Below are 22221 nucleotides of genomic sequence, written 5' to 3'. Positions count from 1 at the left end.
GTTAATTTTTTGAGGAACCTCCACACTGTTTTCCAGAGTGGCTGCACCAGTTAGCATTCCCACCAACAGTGTAAGAGGGTTCCCGTTTCTCCACATCCTCTCCAGCATCTATAGTCTCCTGATTTGTTCATTTTAGCCACGCTGACTGGCGTGACGTGATATCTCAGTGTGGTTTTTATTTGTATTTCCCTTATGAGGAGTGACGTTGAGCATCTTTTCTTCTCGAAGCTAGAACAAGCAACTCTAAAATTCATATGGCACCACAAAAGACCCCGAATAGCCAAAGTAATATTGAAGAAGAAGACCAAAGCGAGAGACATCACAGTCCCAGACTTTAGCCTCTACTACAAGGCTGTAATCATCAAGACAGCATGGTATTGGCACAAAAACAGACACATAGACCAATGGAATAGAATAGAGACTCCAGAATTGGACCCACAAAAGTATGGCCAACTAATCTTTGACAAAGCAGGAAAGAATATCCAATGTAAAAAAATATTAAATGTTTTTTAGAAGATACAGAAAAGTATAAATAAAAAACCGTTAAATTACCCATGGTCCTACCTTCCCCTCCTCCCCACCCCACCCCTGTGACCAATACATTACATTTTTAATGGCTATCTTTTAGACTTTTGTCCATCTTCTGCAAGAGATGTAGTTCTAGCAAGAAAGGAATGTTGAGTATGATAGAAGCCATGCACAGCAGGGGTTGGTGAAGAGGGGAGAGGGGGCATCTAAGCAGACGTCTGGTATGAGCAAAGGCAAAGTGGTAAAATTAACATAGCCAGGACAGAGGATAATACAGAGACTTGCTCCATCAAGAGAAGCAAGAAATAAACCAACATCTCTGAGAGCCAGCTATGTGTCTCAAGTACTATTTCGAAGAAATGATCTCAGATCCAGTTGTATATTCTACACAAATTGGGACATCTTAAAAAAATACAGATGCTAGAGCCTTACCCAAGGCCTTCTAAACCTCAATTCCCTGGCATGTAGGCATGTTGTTTATTTATTTGTATGTTTTAAATCTCCTGTGTGATTCAGATACACCCCTGGGGATCACAACCATGGTGTTTCATGTTTCAGTCTTAATCTCGATCAAACCTCTGGAGTCAAGAAAGATCTACGTTCACATCCTGACCTGATAAGGTAGGTAGTATGTTCCCCATTTCACAGATGAGAGAACCAAGGCTCAGAGAGGTGAAGTAACTTGCCCAAGGTCACGGTCACACAAGCAGTCACTAGTAGTCAGTTTTACCCAGGTTTGACCCCCCCCATTTCTGAGAGATACATTCTCTGTATTGAAAAGGAATGGTTCAGCTGCCCCATTAGAGATGGCCCAACCACAGACCTTGCTAGAAGGTAGTGAAGGTAGCAGCACTGGGAGCCAGGGGACTTGGAGGGGTGGGGGTGGAGCCAGGCCAACCTAGCCAGGACCTGGCAGTGCTTCCTGACCAGCAGAAAGCTAACATCTCAGAGACATGTGTGGACTCCAGGAAGTATCCTATATCAGGGCGAGACATCAGAAAGAATGTCAGGACCCCAATCTCTACAAATGCTACAGTTAGCTAGTTCTGAAGGTGCTTTAAAAAATGTCTTTCTTTAAGACATATTTTCAATATTGCTGCTTGGACCTGTGTTTACAAAATCTCGTGGATACACAGCCTTGTCTCCACTTGATCAGGTCTCCCTGCTCTCAACAGTAGGGACTGGATTTTATGCCTCTGTTTCTTAACCTGTAAAATGGGGACAGTGACTTCCACCTGTCTGCCTACCCCAATCAAGAGTCTCATGATCAGATGAGGTAACAGAGAAACTGCCCAACCCAGCTCCTTCCCATGAGCTCTTCAAAACAACTGACCACCAGGCTTTTAGCATAATGGTGTCCATATCTGTGACTATTTGCTGGGCACTTCCCAAATGCCAGGCTACACACCTCACGTCTATGGCAGGAATGGGGAAAGTGGTATTTTGAAAGCTGCTCAGAGCTGTTACCATATGCTAAAAGAGACAGAAGACTCCATCATGGGGGCAGGGCGAGTGCAGGTCAGAGATGGCTGTTGTTTGGGAAAAACTTGAAAGGGCCTTTCATTCAGGATAAAAAGGCCAGGGTCCACTCAGGGAGAGGTCGCAACAATAAGGAGCTAAACTGGGTATATGTGAAGAAAAGGGGGTCTCCTCAGCGTACCCTGCAACCAATCTCGGTGTTGAGGGAAGGCACACAGAAGTGGGCCCGAGTCTGTGCCTGACACGAGGTCACAGAGGGAGCTCAGCCTTGTCTTGAAGGAGGAAGGGGCCCCTGAGCCCAAGGCTCTGAGATATGGCTCCGATAACTAAGATGTGAGTGCTCTCTGGGGAGAGCCAGAAAGGCTGGATTAGGAACAGGACTTCCTGTTGCCCTGGAATGGAATGTTCATTATTCTTATTTGGACATTAAAGAATGGGACCCCAGAAGGCTAGAAAACATGAAGAGACCTTGATTCCACAAGTGGTATTTCAACAATTCTGTGAGACAGGGACCATCTTCTGATGACAAAACAGCCCACGAGAGCGATGCTGTTGGAGGTCCCACCTGCTCATAGCAGCAGAGTCAAAATCATACCAGTGCCTGGTGGCTCCAGCACCCAGAACAGTCACTGTCAGCCTCCTGTGCTGAGCCTGTCCTCCTGCCGAAGTCCCTCAGCTGCCCTTCTCTCCTCTGCCCTGTGTCCTCAGCTGAAAAGGCGGGACAGAGAGGAGAGAAGGGGGACTGTCCTCCAAAAGACTGGTACAAACTCTTTGCCTCCTAGAACCACACTGTAGCTAAAGTCTCCTCTGTAGCTTGTGGGCTCTGCCCCAGGGTGCCAAATTAACCTCACCCCAAGGAGAGAAGGATATTTCATCACCCCCTAGGCCCTGTGGCCACGACACCAGGGGCCAGCAGCTCAGAATTCAAGATTAGGGTTCTGAGGTCTCAGAATTCGATGCTGGCTGCCAAGGACTGGGGGTGAGCAGGGAGGCAGTGCCAGCCCTGGAGGTACATCAAATGCAGGACAACCAGACTCTCAGCAGATCTCCTCCAATAGTCCACCAAGAGCGTGAACCAACTGTATCAACCTCCCTCTTTGTTCTCTGGAGGGGACCTGAGGGTCTCAGGCAAAAAGATAACTCTGGGCGGGGTGCTTGGGTGGCTCAGTCGGTTAAGCATCTGACTTTGGCTCGGGTCATGATCTCACAGTTCATGAGTTTGAGCCCCGCATCGGGCTCTGTACTGACAGCTCGGAGCCTGGAGCCTGCTTTGGATTCTGTATCTCCCAACCTCTCTGCCCCTCCCCTGCTCATGCTCTCTCTCTCTCTCTCTCTCTCTCTCTGTCAAAAATAAATAAACATTAAAAAAAATTTTTTTAAAGAAAGAAAATTCTGGGCATCTTGGTACTTCAGCAGGAGTACTGGACCAGGAGTCAGAAGTCTTGGGCTTAATTCCTAGCTCTGGCACTTACTATGGCAAGTCAGCTGAGCTTGCTAAGCTCTAGCTTTCTCACTTTTTTTTTTTTTCAACGTTTTTTATTTATTTTTGGGACAGAGAGAGACAGAGCATGAACGGGGGAGGGGCAGAGAGAGAGGGAGACACAGAATCGGAAACAGGCTCCAGGCTCCGAGCCATCAGCCCAGAGCCTGACGCGGGGCTCGAACTCACGGACGGCGAGATCGTGACCTGGCTGAAGTCGGACGCTTAACCGACTGCGCCACCCAGGCGCCCCTAGCTTTCTCACTTTTAAAATGGGAGAAACACTTATCACCACATAGGGCTGCAAGGGCCCTACACAAGCCACATAATGAACACCCGTGCCTAGTGCAGGACCAGATTTAGAGAAGACACTCAATCCCTAATACCCAGAGTTCCTTTCCCTTCTTCTTACTCTGGCACTCTCTGAAGGACAGGATTAACCTAGGTAGACAGTGGTTCTGAAACTGTCTTCCTGGAGGTTCTTCAAGGGCTATGAGACGGAGGACAGAGAAGGGAGGCAGGTGGACCTCTGCTAACCCCTTCTTCATCCTTTTCCATAACAGCACCTTCACCTTGATCAGTTTGTATCCTGTCCCCCACCCTACAATAATCCATTTTTTAACGTGTTGCTGCTTAAATAGTAAACTCTACTGAAGATCAGGAGTAGTCACATTTTTCCCCAAAGAGCCAGACAGTAAATATTCTGCATTGCAGATCAAGAAGCAAAATTAAGGATATGACATAGGTACTTATATAATGAGGGAGAAAATAAACATTTCCACAAATTTTTAGTTGATGAAATTTAAAATATAGTAAGAAATGAGTTTTGTTTTGTTTGTTGTAATACAGGTCTTCCAATTAGAAGAATGGAACTTTTTTGGTGGGGGGAAAACATATTACTTAACTGGGTCCCAAAGTCTGTGTTTTCTATAATCAATCTGTTGGAACTGTTCATCTGTAAAACCAGTTCGTAGCTCCAGGACCACTCAAACACGTAGCGGACCAGATACAGCTATAGGGCTGTAGTTTTCTGTCCCCTGGACTAGATAGTGTAGGAGCCCGTGCAGATTAAAGTTCCTGGGCTCTAAAGCCTGTTGAAGGCTGCTCTAGGGTCCGGGGCAATCTCCCAGAAAGACACAAAGGTCACAGCCATTACCTCTGTGGGAAGACCTGGAAGCTTTGGGTTCTCCTAAGACCTCCCACCAGCACTGTCCGAGCCTGGGATGCCTTACTGCAGCTGAGGTGATGGGTACCTCAGGCCTGAACTCTACCACTGGCCTCAACTCTTACCCCTCCTGTGGGTTTCCCCAGCAAGAAGTAGAGGGGAACCATGCTCTCTCCTTTGCCCTCAAAAGCAGCCCCCTTTCCAGGCAACTCCTCTTCCAGAGCTCTCATAAATCATTCTTTTTTTAATTTTAGGGAGAGATAGAGAGCACGAGTAGGGGAGAGGGACAGAGGAAGAAAGAGAGAGAGGAGAGAGAGGAGAGAGAGGGAATGAATCTTAAGCAGGCTCCGTGTTCAGCACAGAGCCTGACTCGGGGCTCGATCCCATGACTCTGTGATCATGACCTGAGCCGAAATCAAGCGTTGGACGCTCAACCAACTGAGCCACGCAGACACCCCTCAGAAAACTTTCTTTTAGACCCTTTCCAGCCAGCTTCTAAAAGTACGGACAAAGAAGTGGAATCTTGTGCTGGACTTTCTTGGTTCCCTAAAGACTCGTATCCCCTCCCTCTTGGGGGAGGGAGGCAACACCATCGGGCTATAGGGAAGAGCTCTCTACCTCTGGTCCTGACAAGGCTGGGTCAGGTAAATTTCCAGAGCCTCATTTCCATCATTTATAAAATGGGAATGATTACTTTTGCCTTACCTGCCTTCTGTTGCTCTCAAAACTTCACATTCTCCAATGACCAAAAATGCAACGAAATGAAAATGAAATGTAAACACACGAAAGAGAGCAAAGTTGCAGAGAGAATAAAGTTTGGAACTAAGGGAGAAGCACAGGAGACTCGAACCACTTTAAATTTTCCCACTGTGAAAACATGAATGCGTCTTTACAAAACTCTTAAACTGCCAAAAACACGCAAAAAAACAATGAAAGCATATTGACAAAGCCATACAGAAATAAGCACCTGCTGGTGAGCTGGCAAACTGATTCGGTATCTAGTTTCAACCATTACACAAATCAGTCATAGTCTTTGACCCAGTATTTCACCTCTGGGAGTATGCCCAGCAGAAATAATGCAGAGAGGAAATTCAACAAATATGTCCACAGAAACATTTATTTTTAGCAGTGAGAAATAACAGGGGGAACTTAAGTAAACTGGGAATGTCTACATAGCAGAATACTATGAAGTTAACAAAAGTATATAGACTGTATTGTATCTTTTTTTTTTTAAGGCTAGCATTCTTCAAAAATACCGGTGTCATGACAAAGTAAAGCTGAGGCATCATTCCAGATTAAAGGGACTAAAGAGAGATGACAGCAAAATGTAGTGTATGATCTGCATTGGATCTTGTTCTGCAGGGAAAAAACTGCTATCAAGAATTGACAAAACTGGGGTGCCTGGCAGGCTCAGTTGGTTGAGCATCTGACTTTGGCTCAGGTCATGAGGTCACAGGTCATGAGGTCACAGGTCATGAGTTCGAGCCCCGCATCGGGCTTTGTGCCGACAGCTTGGAGCCTGGAGCCTGGAGCCTGCTTTGGATTCTGTATCTCCCTCTCTCTCTGCCCCTCCCCCACTTGGACTCTGTCTCTCAAAAATGAATACGCATTAAACAATTAAAAAAAAAAAAAAAAGAATTAACAAAATTGGAACAAGGGTGACAGCTTGAATAAAAACATTATATCAGAGTTAAATGTCCTAAATTTGAAGACTGTACTATGGATATGAAAGAGAATAGCCAAGCCCTTAGAAGATGCATAATCAAGTATTAAGGGATAAAGAAGTATAATGTCTGCAACCTACTCTCAAATGGCTAAGAAGCAATAATAGATAAGTAGAAAGAAAGAAAGAAAGAAAGAAAGAAAGAAAGAAAGAAAGAAAGAAAGAAAATAAAAGAGAAAAGAAAAGAAAAGAAAAGAAAAGAAAAGAAAAGAAAAGAAAAAAAAGAAAAGGAGGAGAAAGAAGGGAGAGGAGCAGGGGGAAGAGGAGGAGAGGGGGAAGGAAGGAGGGAGGGAGAAGCCAAAATGTTAAAAGGCTGTATCTGAATAAAGAACATATGGGAGTTGTTAGTCTGAAAACTTTTATTAAACTTGAAATTATTTTGAAATGGAAAATGTTTAAGGTACGCGGACTCTGGATACACCGAAAGGTATAAATAAAACGTCAACCCAAAAACAACACAACACAAAATGTGCATACTGGCGATGAGGTAGAAAAGAGAGTGTATGCTGTAGATATAGGTATATCATGATTTCAGTGATCCCCACATAAGCACCTCCTTCCAGCTCTTACAGTTTTCATAACGCAAACTGAGCTCAATGAGACCTACCCCTCAGGGCGAGCGATTCGCCCTGTGTGCCAGCTTCTGACGGAAGCGTGGGCAATGCAGCCACTTTGTTTGAGTGGCTTTGTGCTTTGTTTTCCTAACAATGAGTGATGAAAGCACCTCCCTCCTTCATCCGTGGCCTCTTGTCATCCAGGGCCCTCTGCGGTCACTCGTCCTCCTGGCAGCCCCATCCCTTCGACCCCCACCATGTGCTCTCTTGCCCAAGCCCAGGCCTGTTGCCCCTCAGTCTCTGGCAGAGCCCTTACCTTGGGGTGGTCATCTGCCATCTCCCGGATTAGACTGTGAGGAGCTGTCCTACCCCCAGGGTGATGGTTTCCTCCTCTGAACAACTGGCACATGTTTTAGGGGTCCCCCTATTAGCTCATGGACTGTTCTATCTCATTTCACTAGCTTTTGAGGAGAGTATCCTTGTGCCCCAGCTGAGCTTGAGTTCTTCTGGTGCAAGGCCTGAGCCCTAAATGGTGCCCATCACACAGTGGGTGCCTAGGAAGAGGCATCGGACTATGATAATGAGCTAAAGTACAGATGTGTACGTATGCATCCACACACCCCACTCATCTTTCAGAAACCACTAGCTCGCCTAGGAGACAACTATGGCCCAAAAGGCTTCCCTGCCACTAACACCAAGCTGAGAGCTTCCTGGGCCTGAAGAAGATAAGCCTGGTGTTAGTGGCAGAGAAGCCTTTTGGCATGAGTGACAAAAAGAGTCCGTGTAAAACTTCCCTGAGCCTCAGTTTCCTCATCTGGGGAGTGGGAATGTGACCCAGCTCATATTGTCCTAGAAGGATGGGAAGCACTCGGCACAGACACGGATGTGAGTGCAGAAGATTCTTAACATATGTCAGCCACTTTCACCTTCCCAGCAACAGGAAATATAAACACGTATGCTATCAGAGAGGCACAAAAATTCAAGCCCAGAGTAGCAGACAGGACTCTGCCCAGAAAAGTTTCTGGCTTTTATTTCTGACTTTCTCTAAGATTTGTTGTGTTGCACCGAGTGGAATTTCCCAGCTGGCTTCTCAGGACGTTATAAGGATTAAATATAATAATGTGTGTCCAGGAAATGGAAGTAATTTTTGCGTTTTGTTTCCCACTTTGTGTTTGCAAAATTCTGAACGTTCATGGATGCCAAGGTCTATGGGTGCTGGGGACTTGGCTGAGGTTTTCTGCCTCAGATTTAACTCCGAGTAGGTTCCAGATAGCACTGCAGTCTCCTGATGGGTATCTGTGGGAGCCGAGCACTTATCAAGTGTAAAAGGCCTGCTCTGGACACTATAGAGGGGTGCCCCGCCTGGAGGAATCTTCAGTGGGAAGATGACCAGTGAACTCTTTCAGGTAACATGAGGTATGATGACCTGAGCACTTAACAGGGATGTGGGTCCAGAATAAGCAGTAATTATGTCTATAGAACAGGGTGGAGTAGGATAGGGTGAGTCAGGATTTGCTAAGGAGAGAGCATTTGACCTAGACCTTGAAGGAAAAAGTTAACTTATCCAAGAGCAAGGGAACAGCAAGAACAAGGAGAAGTCACCGAAGTTGTTGGGACCTTTGGCCTCTGTCTCAGTGCTATAGTGACACTCAAAGTAAGAACCTAGGGGACAGGGTGGGGGATGGGTGAACTAGATGACGGGGATTAAGGAGTGCACTTGTGATGAGCACCGGGTGTTGTATGGAAGTGTTGAATCACTATATTGTACACCTGAAACTAATATTACACTGTATGTTAACTAACTGGAACTAAAATAAAAACTTAAACAAACACAAACAAATAAACAAAATAAGAAAACCTACCTTCAAAAGAGCTGATGGCCCCAAACAAACAAATGTGAGATAGGCCTCATCTCATCCCTGGGCAATCCCGGGGCCATGAGAGCTGCCCTGCTCCCCCACCCCCCCCCACCCCCCCGGCCTCCCCACCCTGCCCCAGGAGCTCAGCACTTGGGAGAATGTTAACTCTGAGCTTATGTGCCTCAAGCAGACACAAAAGAGAAGGGGGTGTGTGGGTATAAGAAACAGCTCTGGAAAAATGAGAAGGTAGAAGTCAGAAATAAAAATAGTTGGTTGAGTTAAGGCTACTAATTTCTTATTGGCTTGTCTTCTCTAGTTTTTTATTTAAAAAAAAAAAAAACTTTCATCCAAAGTAAGTCTCCAAGATCTCTATATACTGCTGTGAAAGATATTCAGGGGCACCTGGGTGTCTCAGTCAGTTAAGCCTCTGACTCTTGCTGTTGGCTTAGGTCATGATCCCAGAGTCGTGGGATCAAGCCCCCTGCATCCGGCTCTGCACTGAGCATGGTGCTTGCTTGGGATTCTCTCTCTCTCTCTCTCTCTCTCTCTCTCTCTCTCTCTCTCTCTCCCTCTGTCCCTTTCTTCCACTTGTGCTCTCTCTCTCTCTAAAATTAAAAAAATAAATTAAAAGATTTTTAGAGATAGTCAATGTATTTCATTAAGTGAATAAAGCAAGTTGTAGTTATGGTCATATGATCCCATCTGGGCCCCTGTACACACTTGCTTTGCTTAGAAAAGTTCTAAAAGGCAACAGAAGAAAATTATCATCAAAGTCTAGCTGTGGGCATGAGACAAGGAAGGAGGGTAGAGGGAGTTGACCTTTTACTTGAACTCTTCAGAACTTTATGACATTTGCCATGCATAACTTCTATAATAAAAAAAGAAGTTTTTAATTTAAAAAGAAATACCAAAAGCCTCTTCGCTTCAAAGTTCACCTTGGAAACCCTTCCCCAAAGACTGAAACAGGTAAATCCAAACACTTATTATTGTTGTTACCTATAGTGCTTTGTGGTTAGACTGGGCTATAGAACCCAGCCTGAGTAAATCTGAGCTCTACACATTCCTGTAGGTTTTGTTTCTCTCCCAAAAGAGGCTGCCCTGGCTAAGCTACATGTGTGATCTTAACCACTGAGAACCCCATCGGGTGACTCAGGTCTGGCAGGCAGCCCTGTCAATATGGATGTCGCAGCAAATTCCTCAGCTCTGTTTAGGAAGGGTGAGGTCCAGAACAGTGGCTCCTTCCCTGGCCCAAGGCTCCTGTCCCTACAAAAGGGGATTCTGCAGGTTACGTGCCTGGCAGGTTACCTTTCAGCCTTTCATACATGAGCCTTCTGTGAGTAGTAACAAGGCTTATGGCTGTTGTCTTCACCAGGGAAGAGGGGTGTGGGGTGAGGGCATGTATGGGGTAATGGTGAGGTAGGCTCCTTGACAGAGCTGGGGCTACGGATGAAAATTGAATGTACATATCGATAAACATTTTTTTGTTTGTTTATTTGTTTGTTTGTTTGTTTGTTTGGAGACAGAGCACAAGCAGGGACAGAGAAAGAGTGAGATAAAGAATTCAAAGCAGGCTCCAGGCTCCATGCTCTTAGTGCAGAGCCCAACATGGGGCTTGAGCTCACAAACTATGAGATCATGACCTGAGCCAAAGTCGGACACTGAACCAACTGAGCCACCCAGGCACCCTTGTATGTTTGTTTAAACTAGCACAGTGTATTTTGAAAGCTTCTGGAGTGCCTAGGTGGCTCAGTTGGTTAGGCATCCGACTCTTGATCTTGGCTAAGGTCATGATCTCATAGTGGTGAGATTAAGCCCCTCGACAGGGGCATGGAGGCTGCTTGAGATTCTCTCTCCCTTTGTCCCTCCTGCCTTATGTTAAATACATAAATAAATAAATTTAAAATATTTTTTAAAATAAAATAATATAAAAGCTTCTTTAAGTTCCACCTTCCATATTGCTTACTCTAGGACCTTGGACAAATCAGCTCACCTCCTCAGTGAGCTCGGCCTCACTTTCCTTATCTATAAAATGGAGATTTGGACTAACTTCTTGTTGAAATCCAGTTCAGCATAACACTTTATGATTTTATGTCAATGTAATAATCTAAGTAAAGGAAAGTAATATAAGCACAAGAGAGAAGAAAGCACTGATCATTACATGCTGCTTTCACTAAAATACCTTGTACTCTTGGGCATACCCCCCAGGGGGAGGAAGTATCTATCAGTGCCCTCCCCCTGGGGAACATCACTCCTTCCCCAATGCTCAACCTCCTGACTCCGACACTGTTGCTCTACTCTCAAGGTCAAACAGAAAAGACCACCCTACTATATATTCTCCTCCACTCCCTGAGAAGCATTCAAATGAGAGCAAAAATGAGTTCGTACGTTGTGGGTCCTTATGGTGTGGTAGCCAGAGCCCCAGACTAAGAGTAGTCAGACCACTGGTCCCCATCTTGGTCTATGACTAGTTCCCCGAGTGACCTCGGACAAGTCACTTCCCCTCTCTGGACCTAGCCTTGTCTAAAAAGGAGGAATTGGATGGGTTTTTTCTTTATAAATCCTGCTCTAATATTCCCTTGCTCTACCCTACCCTGGCTACCAAGGCTGGGAGAAGCCAGAATCTGTAGGTTGCAGCATTTCTCCAGCCACTCTCAGAAGCAGCAGACAATCTCCAGCATCCCCAGCAGGCTGGTACCAAAATGGCACAGCTAAGTATCTGCACTCAGCCTGAAATCAGTTAAGAATCACATGGTCAAGCAGCTGAGGACCCTCCAGTCAGGGCACACTGTCCCAATCCAAAGGTGGATTTAGCAGCTTTACTCCCAGATGCTCTCTTACTTGTAGGATAAGGACATAAAGACATCCAAATGAATCAAAAACATGAGCTTTAGGGACCAGACTAGGCCAAGGAACAGAGTGAAAGATTCCTTGTTTGTTAATGCACGGTTTTAGTTAAGATATAACAGGCCTACAGAAAAAAATGCACATAAAGAGGTATGGCTTTTCATAAAGGATGTATCTGTGAAGTAAGTGCCCAGATCAAGAAACAGAACAATACCCACCCCATGGGACCTCCCTCATGCCGCCTTCTAGTCACTAGTTCTTTCGGAATAACCACTATTCTGACTTCCAGGACCATTGATTCATTTTGCCCATTTTGAGCTTTACCCAAATGGAATTATACAGTACAGACTCATTTGCACCTGGCTTTCTTTACCCAACATTAGGTGTGTGAGCTTCATCTATCAGTACGGGTAAAAATGAAAAATGGTGTTGCTTGTTTTCATTTTTGCACAGGAAGGACTGAATGAGGAGCTAAATCAGTAAGACATCCCTGAGTTTAGCCTAGGGTGCTCACTGACAGCAGAGGAAGCAGGTTTACATGCACCTCTCCCCAAAATAAGCATGACCCAACAACTCTGTTCTTCCTGCAGAGTCCCACACCTCCCTCTTGGGGGCGCTCCAGAGGTGGGAGGCAGGGCCTTGGTGTCCCAAATATACTTCAAAGGCCAGAAGCTCTTGTTCATCGAGCACTTACCCTGTGCCTGGTTCCATGAGGGTACCATAGACTTGGCATTTCACTTGATTCCCACGACCATGGACTAGGTACTGTTATTATTTCTATCTTATGGGTAAAAAAACAGAGGCCCCAGAGAGGTTGAGTAAACTGTCCTAAGGTTGCACAGCTAGGAAGGGGACCCAAATCTCAATATGTGCCAAACCTTTCCACCACTCTGTGTTGACACAAAGCTCACTGGCCATGTGTCTAACACCTATGTCTCTAACCTCATCTAGCACTGCTCACCTACAGCTCAAGTTTCAGCAGCTCTTGGCCTGTGTCCATATTGTTGCCTTTGCCCGCACTTTTAGCCCTCAGTTCTCAAATGGACAGTCACTTCCTCAGAGCAGCATTCCCTGACCACTTGGTCTCAACTGTGTCCCCTATTCTGTCTCAGTGCATCCTGTTCTCTCCTTGCACAGCCCTTAACACATGCCATAATGAATTATGCTCTTGGTTCCCCTGTTCACTGGTTTAGAGCCTTTGTCCATCAGTGGATCATAAGCTGCAAAAGGACAGGAATGCATCTGCTGGTTTGCCACTACCTTGGACAGTGCCTGGCACAAGGAACCTCCTCAGAAGCATGATAAGTGAAGAAAAGGAGGGGAGGAGAGAAAAAGAGAACTGCCCCTTCTGAATCTCAGCACTCATCTGCTGGCAGCTCTAGGTCCAGCCTGTTTATGGCCCCTGGCAAGATCTTCCCCTCTCTGAGTCTCAGTTTCCTCAGTTTTCAGATGAAGAGCCTGGAAGAAAGGATCTCTATAAGCCTTCTAGCTCATCTGGCCTCTAGACCACAAATCCTAGGATTTCAAGCCATTCCAAAGGCCTCAGGCCTCTTCAGCCTCTTACCTACCCTATGTCCAGTCAACACTTTTGAAATGAGGGGGAGTCATCCAAGGCTCCCAGGCTGTGAGGTACAGGCCCTCCACCCTGCTATACGTGAAGGACCAGAGAAGAGGCCTCTTCCAGTTCTTAATAAAAATTTTTTTAATGTTTATTTATTTTTGAGAGAAAGACAGAGCGTGAGTGGGGGAGGGGCAGAGAGAGAGGGAGACACAGAATCTGAAGCAGACTCTAGGCTCCGAGCTGTCAGCACAGAGCCCGATGCAGGGCTCGAACCCATGAACTGTGAGATCATGACCTGAGCCAAAGTCGGACACCTAACCGGTGTCCCAGGCCTCCTCCAGGTGCCCCAGGCCTCCTCCAGTTCTAATAGCCCTGATGTACAAACTGGGGAGAGACGGGACTAAGAAGGAAGAATAGATGAATTCCCCCAGGAAACTGCTTCCACTTTCTTCCTCAGAGCCCCCGCCCCAACAAGGTCCCATCCAACTCTGGCCTTGGCATGTGCACGGCTGCCCCTATGGCCAGGCTGAACGTCCAGGACTGAAACTGTCCGTGTCTTGCTCATATCTGTACCCAGAGCACTTGGCACAGACCCCCATAGGATGTGGCCAAGGTGAGGCTACCAAATCAAATGCCACGGGCAAGGCCTGCCAGGGTCTGCTGCTGAGCTTGCCACTTTCTCCCTTGTATCACCAAGGTCAGGAGAAGCACCTGGCTTCCCATTCAGAGGCAGACTGCAACTGACCACACTCCAGCCTCTGGCCCTCTGTCTTCTTCCCACCCCTTCACCCCTGGATTGTCAGTGGCAGCCGGCTCAGGCAGAAGGCTGAGGACTCATTCCCCTCCAGGGTCTCTGCAGTCTTTGCTCCCCCACCCAGCCAGCTAGTCAGTCAGGACAAGCACTCCCTGGACTTGAAGTAACTGCACCTTCTTCTTGGAATAAGGCTCCTCTGGCTTTGAAACTCTTTCAATTTTGTCTTTAAACATAAAAGAAAGTAAGAGAATTAGGCTTGACCCAAGAGCTTTATAAAGGGGAAAGGCCTCCTGTGTTGCATCGTGGATACAGCAAAGGCCCTAAACCCCCCAAGTTTTTACTTTACTGGGTGTGTGAAGGGGTGAGGCTTGGTGTACCGGTAAGCATATGTGAGTGTGTAAGTGCCATGCTCGTTGGAAAGGGCATGACAGGTGTGCCAGACCTTGGCCACGTCACTCGCTGGTTGACCAATTTCAGGCAACTTGCTTAAACTCTTTGGGCCAGTTTCCTCACTTGCAAAATGAGAATGAAATGAATTCCCATCTCTTGCATTGCAGTGAGAATCCAATCCTAGGGCTGGTGATCTGTAATCACTAAAAAACTGTTTAAATATTAGCAGATTCTGGAAATGGAAGGCAAGAAGAGAGCTTGGGAAATCTTCATTCCTTTCTGAAGAGTAACTACTTTCAGATATCAGGACTTATCCCTGGCTGCATTCTAGATTTAGCAAACCTAAAAATGCACCCAATAACTCAGATCCTAGGAACCTTCATGACGAGGCTCGCGTACCCTGTTACTCAACGTGAATCCATTTTCAGGAGGATTACTTCACTTCCCATTCAGGCACTGAGCTTATGAAACAAAATCCTGAGAGCCATGGAGAATCCTAAGTGGGACTCAGAGAAGAAAACCAACAGACCAGGTCTCAGTCCAGAACCTGGGAATGGCTTTGTGAGAAAAGTAATAGATGAAACGAGAATCATTTAGACTCACCATAACTGTCAGCCAGGCTATACTGAAAACCTAGAGCTCAAGAATTCTAGTCCCTTATGCCAGCAAGTCTTTATTTCCACAGAGATGACTGTTTTCAGAGCCGCACACGAAGGTGAATGCCTCAGGATTGTTTTTAAGGTTTCCCACGAGTCCTGTGACAAGCCCGTGCCTACAAGATCAAGTGACAAGTGTACCAGGAGAGGCACCCCCTCCACCTCTCCCAGCCTCTTACCTCCCCAGCTCCTCTCCGATGTCATAAAAGTCCTCCACCTTCTGCTGCTTGAACGTCTCCATGTTTGGGCTCTTCATTGAGGCCTGGAACATACAGCCCTGAAACGGGAGGAAACGGGAGGTCAGGACAGCCATGAACACTGGTGGAAGCCTCAGAGTCTGGGCCTAAAAGTAATCAGCTTGCAAGGAGCCAATAACTTAACAATAATCCACAGCACTGGTTCCTTAAGAATGGCCCTGCTCAAGCAAGCCTTTTCTCACCAATGACTGACGATATACGGTTCTTTTTTTTTTTAATATTTATTTATTTTTGAGAGAGAGATAGAGCACAAGTGAGGGAGGGGCAAGAGGGAGAAGCAGGCTCCAGGCTCTGAGCTGTTGGCACAGAGGCTGACGCAGGGCTCCAGCTCATGGACCATGAGATCATGACCTGAGCCGAAGTCGGACGCTTAATGGACTGAGCCACCCAGGTGCCCCTATACGGTTCTTATTTGATGTATACCAATTCAAATTTGTTAAGGAGATAGAAAAAGAGCCCTCCTCACTTCTTCAGATCTGCTCTGAACAAGTTCAGAGAAACAGCACCATGGCCAGCTTCGGCAATTTGTACTCAGGAAATCCAGGTCTACTAAGAAAAGAAGCAACCATAAGACAGGAGAGAGAGCCCTCATCTTTGAGTCGGAAGTTCTGGATTCAAGTCCCAATTGCCTGGGTAAGTCATGTAAACTGCCAGAGACTCAGTTTCCTCATCTGTGAGATGGGTTAATACTATTTTAAAAATGCAAATCATGAAATTATTTTGTAAACTATAAAATGCTGTAAAAAGGTAAGGGATTATCATCACCTCAGTTCCCTCAGGGGCTGTGCCACCCAACTGCGAGTCTGAACTGATTTATAAACTCTCTCACTCATCGCCCCAAGGGAAAGATGGACGGGAGTGGTGTGACAAATCACAATAGGCACCAGGAGTCAGGAGCTAGAGGTTCGAGTTCCAATTCTGCCCACAACTAGCTCTGTGACCTCATCTCTTGTCAGAGGAGCCTCAGATTCCTCATCTATAAAATGGAGCCAACTGCCCGCCCAGATCACCTCAGTAAGAGCCAGAAGACAACTCTGAGCCATGGGGAATATTCACCACTACACCAGAAGAGACTGTATGCATCCTACCCTGGGATCCCCCTGCCCCAAGAAGCCCCACCCATTCTTGGAGTTCCATATGCCATCCTGGACAGCACCCCAAGGGCAGGGCCCAGGACACAGCCTGCAAATGACAAAGATAAAACCAGCTGCCTGTGGATGTGTCTTTCGAGAGTCATTAGCAAAGGCCTCTCAGAGCTCATTTTGGCTAGAGTTGGCAGCTTTTCTTCTGCCTGCCAATCAGATACCAACCACGCCCAGGGCCCCATGAGCCCCAAAAGACTGTTTTCACCAAGCTGGGTGGAGGCACCATTACATAAGGGTGAGTCTCATCAGTGCCAAGTGGCTGGAGCTGTTCCAACTCTCAGAAAATGTATACATTTCACCCTCTTTCCTCCAATGCTGCCCCCTGAAAACCACAGCTCTATTACTGAGATGCGGCTTGCCTCCCTCCCTTCCATGGAGCACACATCCCTGAAGACCCCCAGGCAGAGCTGGCCTGGCTCCCCAGCCTGACTCTCCTGGTCACCTGCCGACCTCCTGCCCTGTCAGTGCACGTGGTCCATCGGGCATCCTCCTCCCTCTTCGGTCTTCACCTTGTGCTTGGCCTGAGCCCAGCAAGCATGGAACACAAAAAAGGGCAGGCTCCCGGGAGCCCCAGTTGTAGACTAGCCTGGGTATGTATTAGCTGTGTAACCCACACAGGTTGGCACCATCTTTGGGCCTCAGTCCCCTCATCTGTAAAAGGGGGTGATAACATCCATATCACCTACTTCACACAGCCCTGTGGGCATCCATTGTGACAAGGGCATAAACTCCTAGGCAAATTCGAAAGGTTATTATTACTGTTATTATCTGGCTCATCCCAGGCCATCATCTGTGTTTCTGCTTCCCACAGCAATGGAGACAACCATTTCAACTCCCTTCTAAGGCAAAGGTTTTGGGATCCTTCTGGAAAGTTCAGTTTGACCCATATCAGAAGCTAGACCCCTTCGTTCACTCCCCCAACCCCCATCCTGGCAAATTTCTTGACACTAGCCCAGAGCGTGGTAGGACTGCTATCTACCATCTCCTTTGGATCAGGTAGGTCCTGAGGGGTGGGGCTACTCAGTTCACACACCTAAAGAAAAGCAGAAAACTCCAAGAAGTTCTGTTGACAGATACACTGAGAGCAGCCCCTGGAACAGCTAAGATCCTCCATTTGGCAATAGGCCAGCTCCATTTGCTATCAGGAGCTGAGAGGGGTTCGAAGCAATCCCAGCTCCCCAACAAAATCATGAGCCCCTGCCTTGGGCTCCAGGGGTAGCCAGGGGCTCGGGGGCAAGGGAGCCCCCCTAAGGACAAACTACGACCACCAGTTTGGCTCCAACTAACCTTTTTGGCCTTATCTCCCTCCCCCCACATACCTATAGTATAGCTAAAGTAGACCTTTCCCATGCCCCCAAAACTTCCACCCTTGCCATGCCTCAGCTCAACCTGGCCCCTTTCCATGGAAGGCCCACCTGGAGAGCCTCCCTAGGAAAACTCTCTTCCCACAAGACCTAGCTCAAATGCTACCAACTCTGAGGCTCCATGACCCTTTTACTCATGAAAACAAATTAAAACCCCCTTCTCCCTTTCAGTTCCCAGAGAGGTCTCATCATACATTTTTAGGGTTAGAGCTTTCGTATTTTGGCTCATAACTGTCTATGTCTAACCCAGAAGGAGAATTCACAGATTCCATAGTCACACCCGGGTTTAAACCCCAGCTCCACAACCTCTGCACACATTGAGCACAGGACAACTTTTCTAAGCTTCAAATTACTTACACGGAAAATGAATCTGGAAAATGCCTACTGTTGGTGACTATGTGGAGAAATCAGAACTCTCAAACACTGCCAGGAGAAGCACACTCTGGGACAACCACTTTGGAAATCTGTCGGGCAGTTTCTATGGACATCTGTAAGGGAAATGCATGTAGACGCCTTCCAAAATGTCCCATGTCAGAATGTTCACGGCAGCATTATTAGTAATAACTAAAAATTGGAAACAACCAAATGGCCATCAATAGAGGAATAGATATGTAAATGGAGTTATACCCATGCAATAGAATTATTACACAACAATGAGAGTAAATAAACTACGGCTATCTGCAACAGCATAGATGAAACTCACAAGCCTAATAATGTTGAATGAAAGAAGCCAGACAGAAAAGATTACATACTGTGTGATTCCATTTAGGCAAAACTCACCTGTGGTGCTAAAAGTCAGAATAGTGGTTACCCCTGGGTGGGAGGTGATGTCTAGGACTCAATGGGGGTTTCAGGGTACAGGCAATGCTATTTCTTGATCTGGGCAGTGGTTACATGGCTATGTGGTATGTACACTTACTTTGTATACAATCAAAATTTTACATAATAAAACATGAGACTAATATCTACTTTCAGACAAAATGAGATATCATACGTAAAATGTTTTAAGTAGTGTCTAGATGGTTCCAACAAATGTGAATTCCTTCCTTCCTGCCTACTGTCTTGGAGCCCCATGAGGGCAGTGGTGGTGACATTCTCACCTCTGTCCCCTTGTAGCAGCTGGTAGACAGCAGGTGCTCCATAAATGTTGGTTGATTTAAATGTAGTGGCCCAGGCTCCATTCTCAAAGCCACTGCTCAGATGCTTCAAGTTAAAATAACGAATAACAACTTAAAGCCTCTTCCTGATATCTCTCCCCAAGATGAATTTGTATTTTATCAATTTTCTCAGTGTAGGAACATGAACTAAAGGGGAGAAACTCTGAGGTGGAATTATAATCACCAGTTAGGACCCAGAAAAGGTCCCAGGGTACAGGAACCTTTCGGGCCCTGAAAAGATGAAAGCACACGGCAGAGGGGAGGGACACAGCTACAGCTTTTGGTCAGAGGCACAGGCCATCAGCTCTAGACATTCCAAGGATGAAGCCCATCTTAATGCCCACATTTCTCTTAATGGAATCGCTAGAATTCATACTCCTGCCCCCAACCCTAATAATAAGCAACACTTCTGAGGGTTAACACAGATTTCCTAGAACCTCAGAAAAAGGGACCTCAAAGATCATTTAGGGGATTTTTAAACTCTGCTTCAGGAGCCACCGGCATGAGGAAGGGGAGGCACAGCAGTTCTACTTTATATTGTAAGTTAGGGCTCTGTGTAAGAATTCATGGCGGTCGGGGGGGCGGGGTGGTTGAAAACCACTGGTGTCTGGCCTAACCCACTTGTTTTACAAAAGAAGGAAACTAAGGACCAGACAGGGGAAGGGACTTATTGAGTCACACAGCTAGTCCGCTCCAGCTGTTCTGCCCTGGGCGTCGATGAGAGCACCCTCAACCCTGCTCATGCTGCTGAACATTCAGAGACCATCACACCACCTCACCCAATATAAGTCAGTGAAATGGGACCACTGCAAGGGAGCAGGCATGATGGTCCTCTTCTACCTCTCCCCACACTAGGAATCATCACCCAGGCTCTGAGGAGGCCATCCACAGAAGAAAAGGGACCCTAGGGGCGCCTGGGTGGCTCAGTCGGTTGAGGTCTTGGCTCAGGTCATGATCTCACAGTTTGTGAGTTCGAGCCCTGCATCGGGCTCTGTGCTGACGGCTCAGAGCCTGGAGCCTGCTTCCGATTCTGTGTCTCATTCTCTCTCTGCCCCTCCCCTGCTCATGCTCTGTCTCTCTCTGTCTCAAAAATAAATAAAACATTTTTTAAAAATCTGAAAAAAAAAAATAAGGAAAGGGACTCCAGCATCACAGACCCCCTCCAGGCATTCAAGGCTTTGACGAACTCCAACCCCTGATAAAGAAACTTGGGCTCAGACATAAGCCATTTGCCTAAATTGACAAGAGAAAACCCCATTTTTCTAGTGAAGGTCCAGTCCATGTGCAGCCTGCTTGTTCACTCTCATGTCTAATAAGGAGCCAAACCTGAGGGAGGTGGTCAGGACAGTTCAGGTCTCATTCCTGCCAGCTGGAAACTTGCTCCAGACCAGCACCCACCCACCCTCATCCACACCCCTGCACCCTCTGCCCAAGCCTCTCCCAAAGCAGCTGAATTATCAGTGGGGCCACTTTAGGTGTTAAAAACACATCTTAGGAGATGGGCGGTTTGGGGAAGAACAGGACTCTGAAAGTATTTGTGAAGAGGTCAAGGCACCAGCTCCCCTTAGTCACCAGGACTCTCCCAGAAATACCTTATATGGACGCAGCTGGGAATCAGAGTCAGAAACCATAGCAGCAGCCCCCAGCTGCCCTCGGCTGGATTCTAGAGAACAAGGTGTCAGGGGCTGTGTTCTTTCCACATGCCCCCAGGGACCTTCTTCCCACCTGCTTCTGAGGCAACCAGCTATGACTTCCTCTCTTCCAGGGTGTACCCCTAACGTATCACTACCTTCATGTCCTCAGTGTTCACCTCTTTCCTCCTTCCCAAAGTGAGAATACTAATTTCCACATGGCAAAGTCACAGTGAGGGCTAGCCAGACCCACACATGCCATGAGGCATCCACAATGCCTGGTCCAGAATCAGGGTCAACAATTGACAATGCCTTCCTTCCTATGCCCTTCTACCCCAGACCCACTGACTACCCCCATGCCCACCGTAGCTCTGGCCTCGGCCTGGGCCCCTGACGATGGGGACCACAGCTTCATTCTGCCACAAGCAAGCTGACTATGTACGGAGCAGCCTTCTTGAAACGAGTCCTTGTGCAAATGGGGAGAGGAGGTGTGCGAGGTGGCCGTTGCTGAGAAGACTGGCCCCTCTCCTCCCGAGAATCTGTAGTGCTCTCTCCATTAAGGCGCCCTATGTTGATGAAAGTCTGTCTCTCTCTCTCGCCTGGGTGCCAGGCCTCGGCCCACTGCCCCCACCGGTCCCTCGGGTCAAAGTGCCAGGCTTCGGAGCGCGGCCCCCTGGGGCGCAGCGGGCAGGTCCAGGGCCGGCCACAGCGCCCAAGGGCAAGGCCGGCCATACCCGGGGGGGTGGCGTCAGGGACCGGGGCGGCGGGCTTGGGGAACCCGAGACAGATCCCGGGACCAATCTGTCCCCGCCAGCCTCAGCCCCGCGCGCCCCGTCCCGCCCGTCGAGCCCGCACACGGGCGCTACTCACGGCGGGAGGCTGCGCTGGGCGGGCACGGCGAGCACGGCAGGCGCGACCGGGTGCGCGGCGCTCGTCTCTGCTCTCCGGCCGCCCGCCCGCGGAGCCGCTGAGGAGCCGAGGGGGCGGAGCGGCCTGCCCGGTCCCAGGCGCCGGCTGGAGGCGCTCCCGGCCGCCCCGGGACGGGACTCGGGGCGCCCCCTGCTGGGAGCCCCCTCCGGACAGCCCCGAGGTGAGGGCCGACAGCCTTCCACCAGGTCCGGCGACACTTCCAGGAGTCAAGGGCGAGAGCCAGGGGCAAGACCCTCCAGGCGTCCTTACCGGCTCGGAGGCTCACAAGCTGTGTGGCCTTGGGCAAGTCAACGAACCTCTCCAAGCTTTATCTGGAAAATGATTTAAATGAGCTGATAATGTGACGTAGCCTGGGACAATCGCTCAGACAATGTTATTTCCTTGTCCCTCCACCCCTAACCTTCACACCCCCCTCCCCCAACACGCACACTGTGAGAGAGGAAGTCCCACTAGGGAATAGGCCGTTTCCTTCCTCCCAGCCAGAAGGCTCCCTGACATATTCTTCTGGGAACCTCACCACCCACGTTTCATAGCTGGGTAGGGGCTGAGATGGAGAGGGACACTCCCCTCCTCACCACCAAGCCCCAGCTTGGAAGCAGCCTAACCTCCTTCGCCCTCCGTACCCCCAGCCTCCGCAAGGTTGGTAAATGAAGCCCCGCATCACCATCAAGCCTTCCTTAATAAAGGACTTGGCAGTGGATTCCTCCTCTCGTCCTTCTGCCAAGAATCCCAGGAGGGGAAAAG

At 47.9% G+C, this 22221-nt stretch overlaps 1 protein-coding gene across 3 annotated transcripts in view; it reads right to left on the bottom strand.

The window, feature by feature from the left end:
• Window positions 1–21764, bottom strand: part of DAPK2 (death associated protein kinase 2) — a 121020-nt gene extending 99256 nt beyond the window's left edge. For 2 of the 3 annotated variants that reach the window (XM_042988674.1, XM_042988676.1), the window contains exons 1-2: window positions 21418–21514; window positions 15173–15270 (exon numbers count right to left, since the gene is read on the bottom strand). In XM_042988674.1, coding sequence (XP_042844608.1) covers window positions 15173–15264 — 92 coding nt within the window. In that variant the 5' untranslated portion in view covers window positions 15265–15270; window positions 21418–21514. Of the gene's footprint in view, window positions 1–15172; window positions 15271–21417; window positions 21515–21726 lie in introns of those variants that run through there. The other variant, XM_042988675.1, reaches the window with a different exon arrangement.
• Window positions 21765–22221: the final 457 nt, after the last annotated feature.

This window comes from Panthera tigris, chromosome B3, assembly GCF_018350195.1.
Source record: "Panthera tigris isolate Pti1 chromosome B3, P.tigris_Pti1_mat1.1, whole genome shotgun sequence".
NCBI classification, from domain to species: Eukaryota; Metazoa; Chordata; class Mammalia; order Carnivora; family Felidae; genus Panthera; species Panthera tigris.
This window is presented reverse-complemented; position numbering and strand designations above follow the sequence as displayed.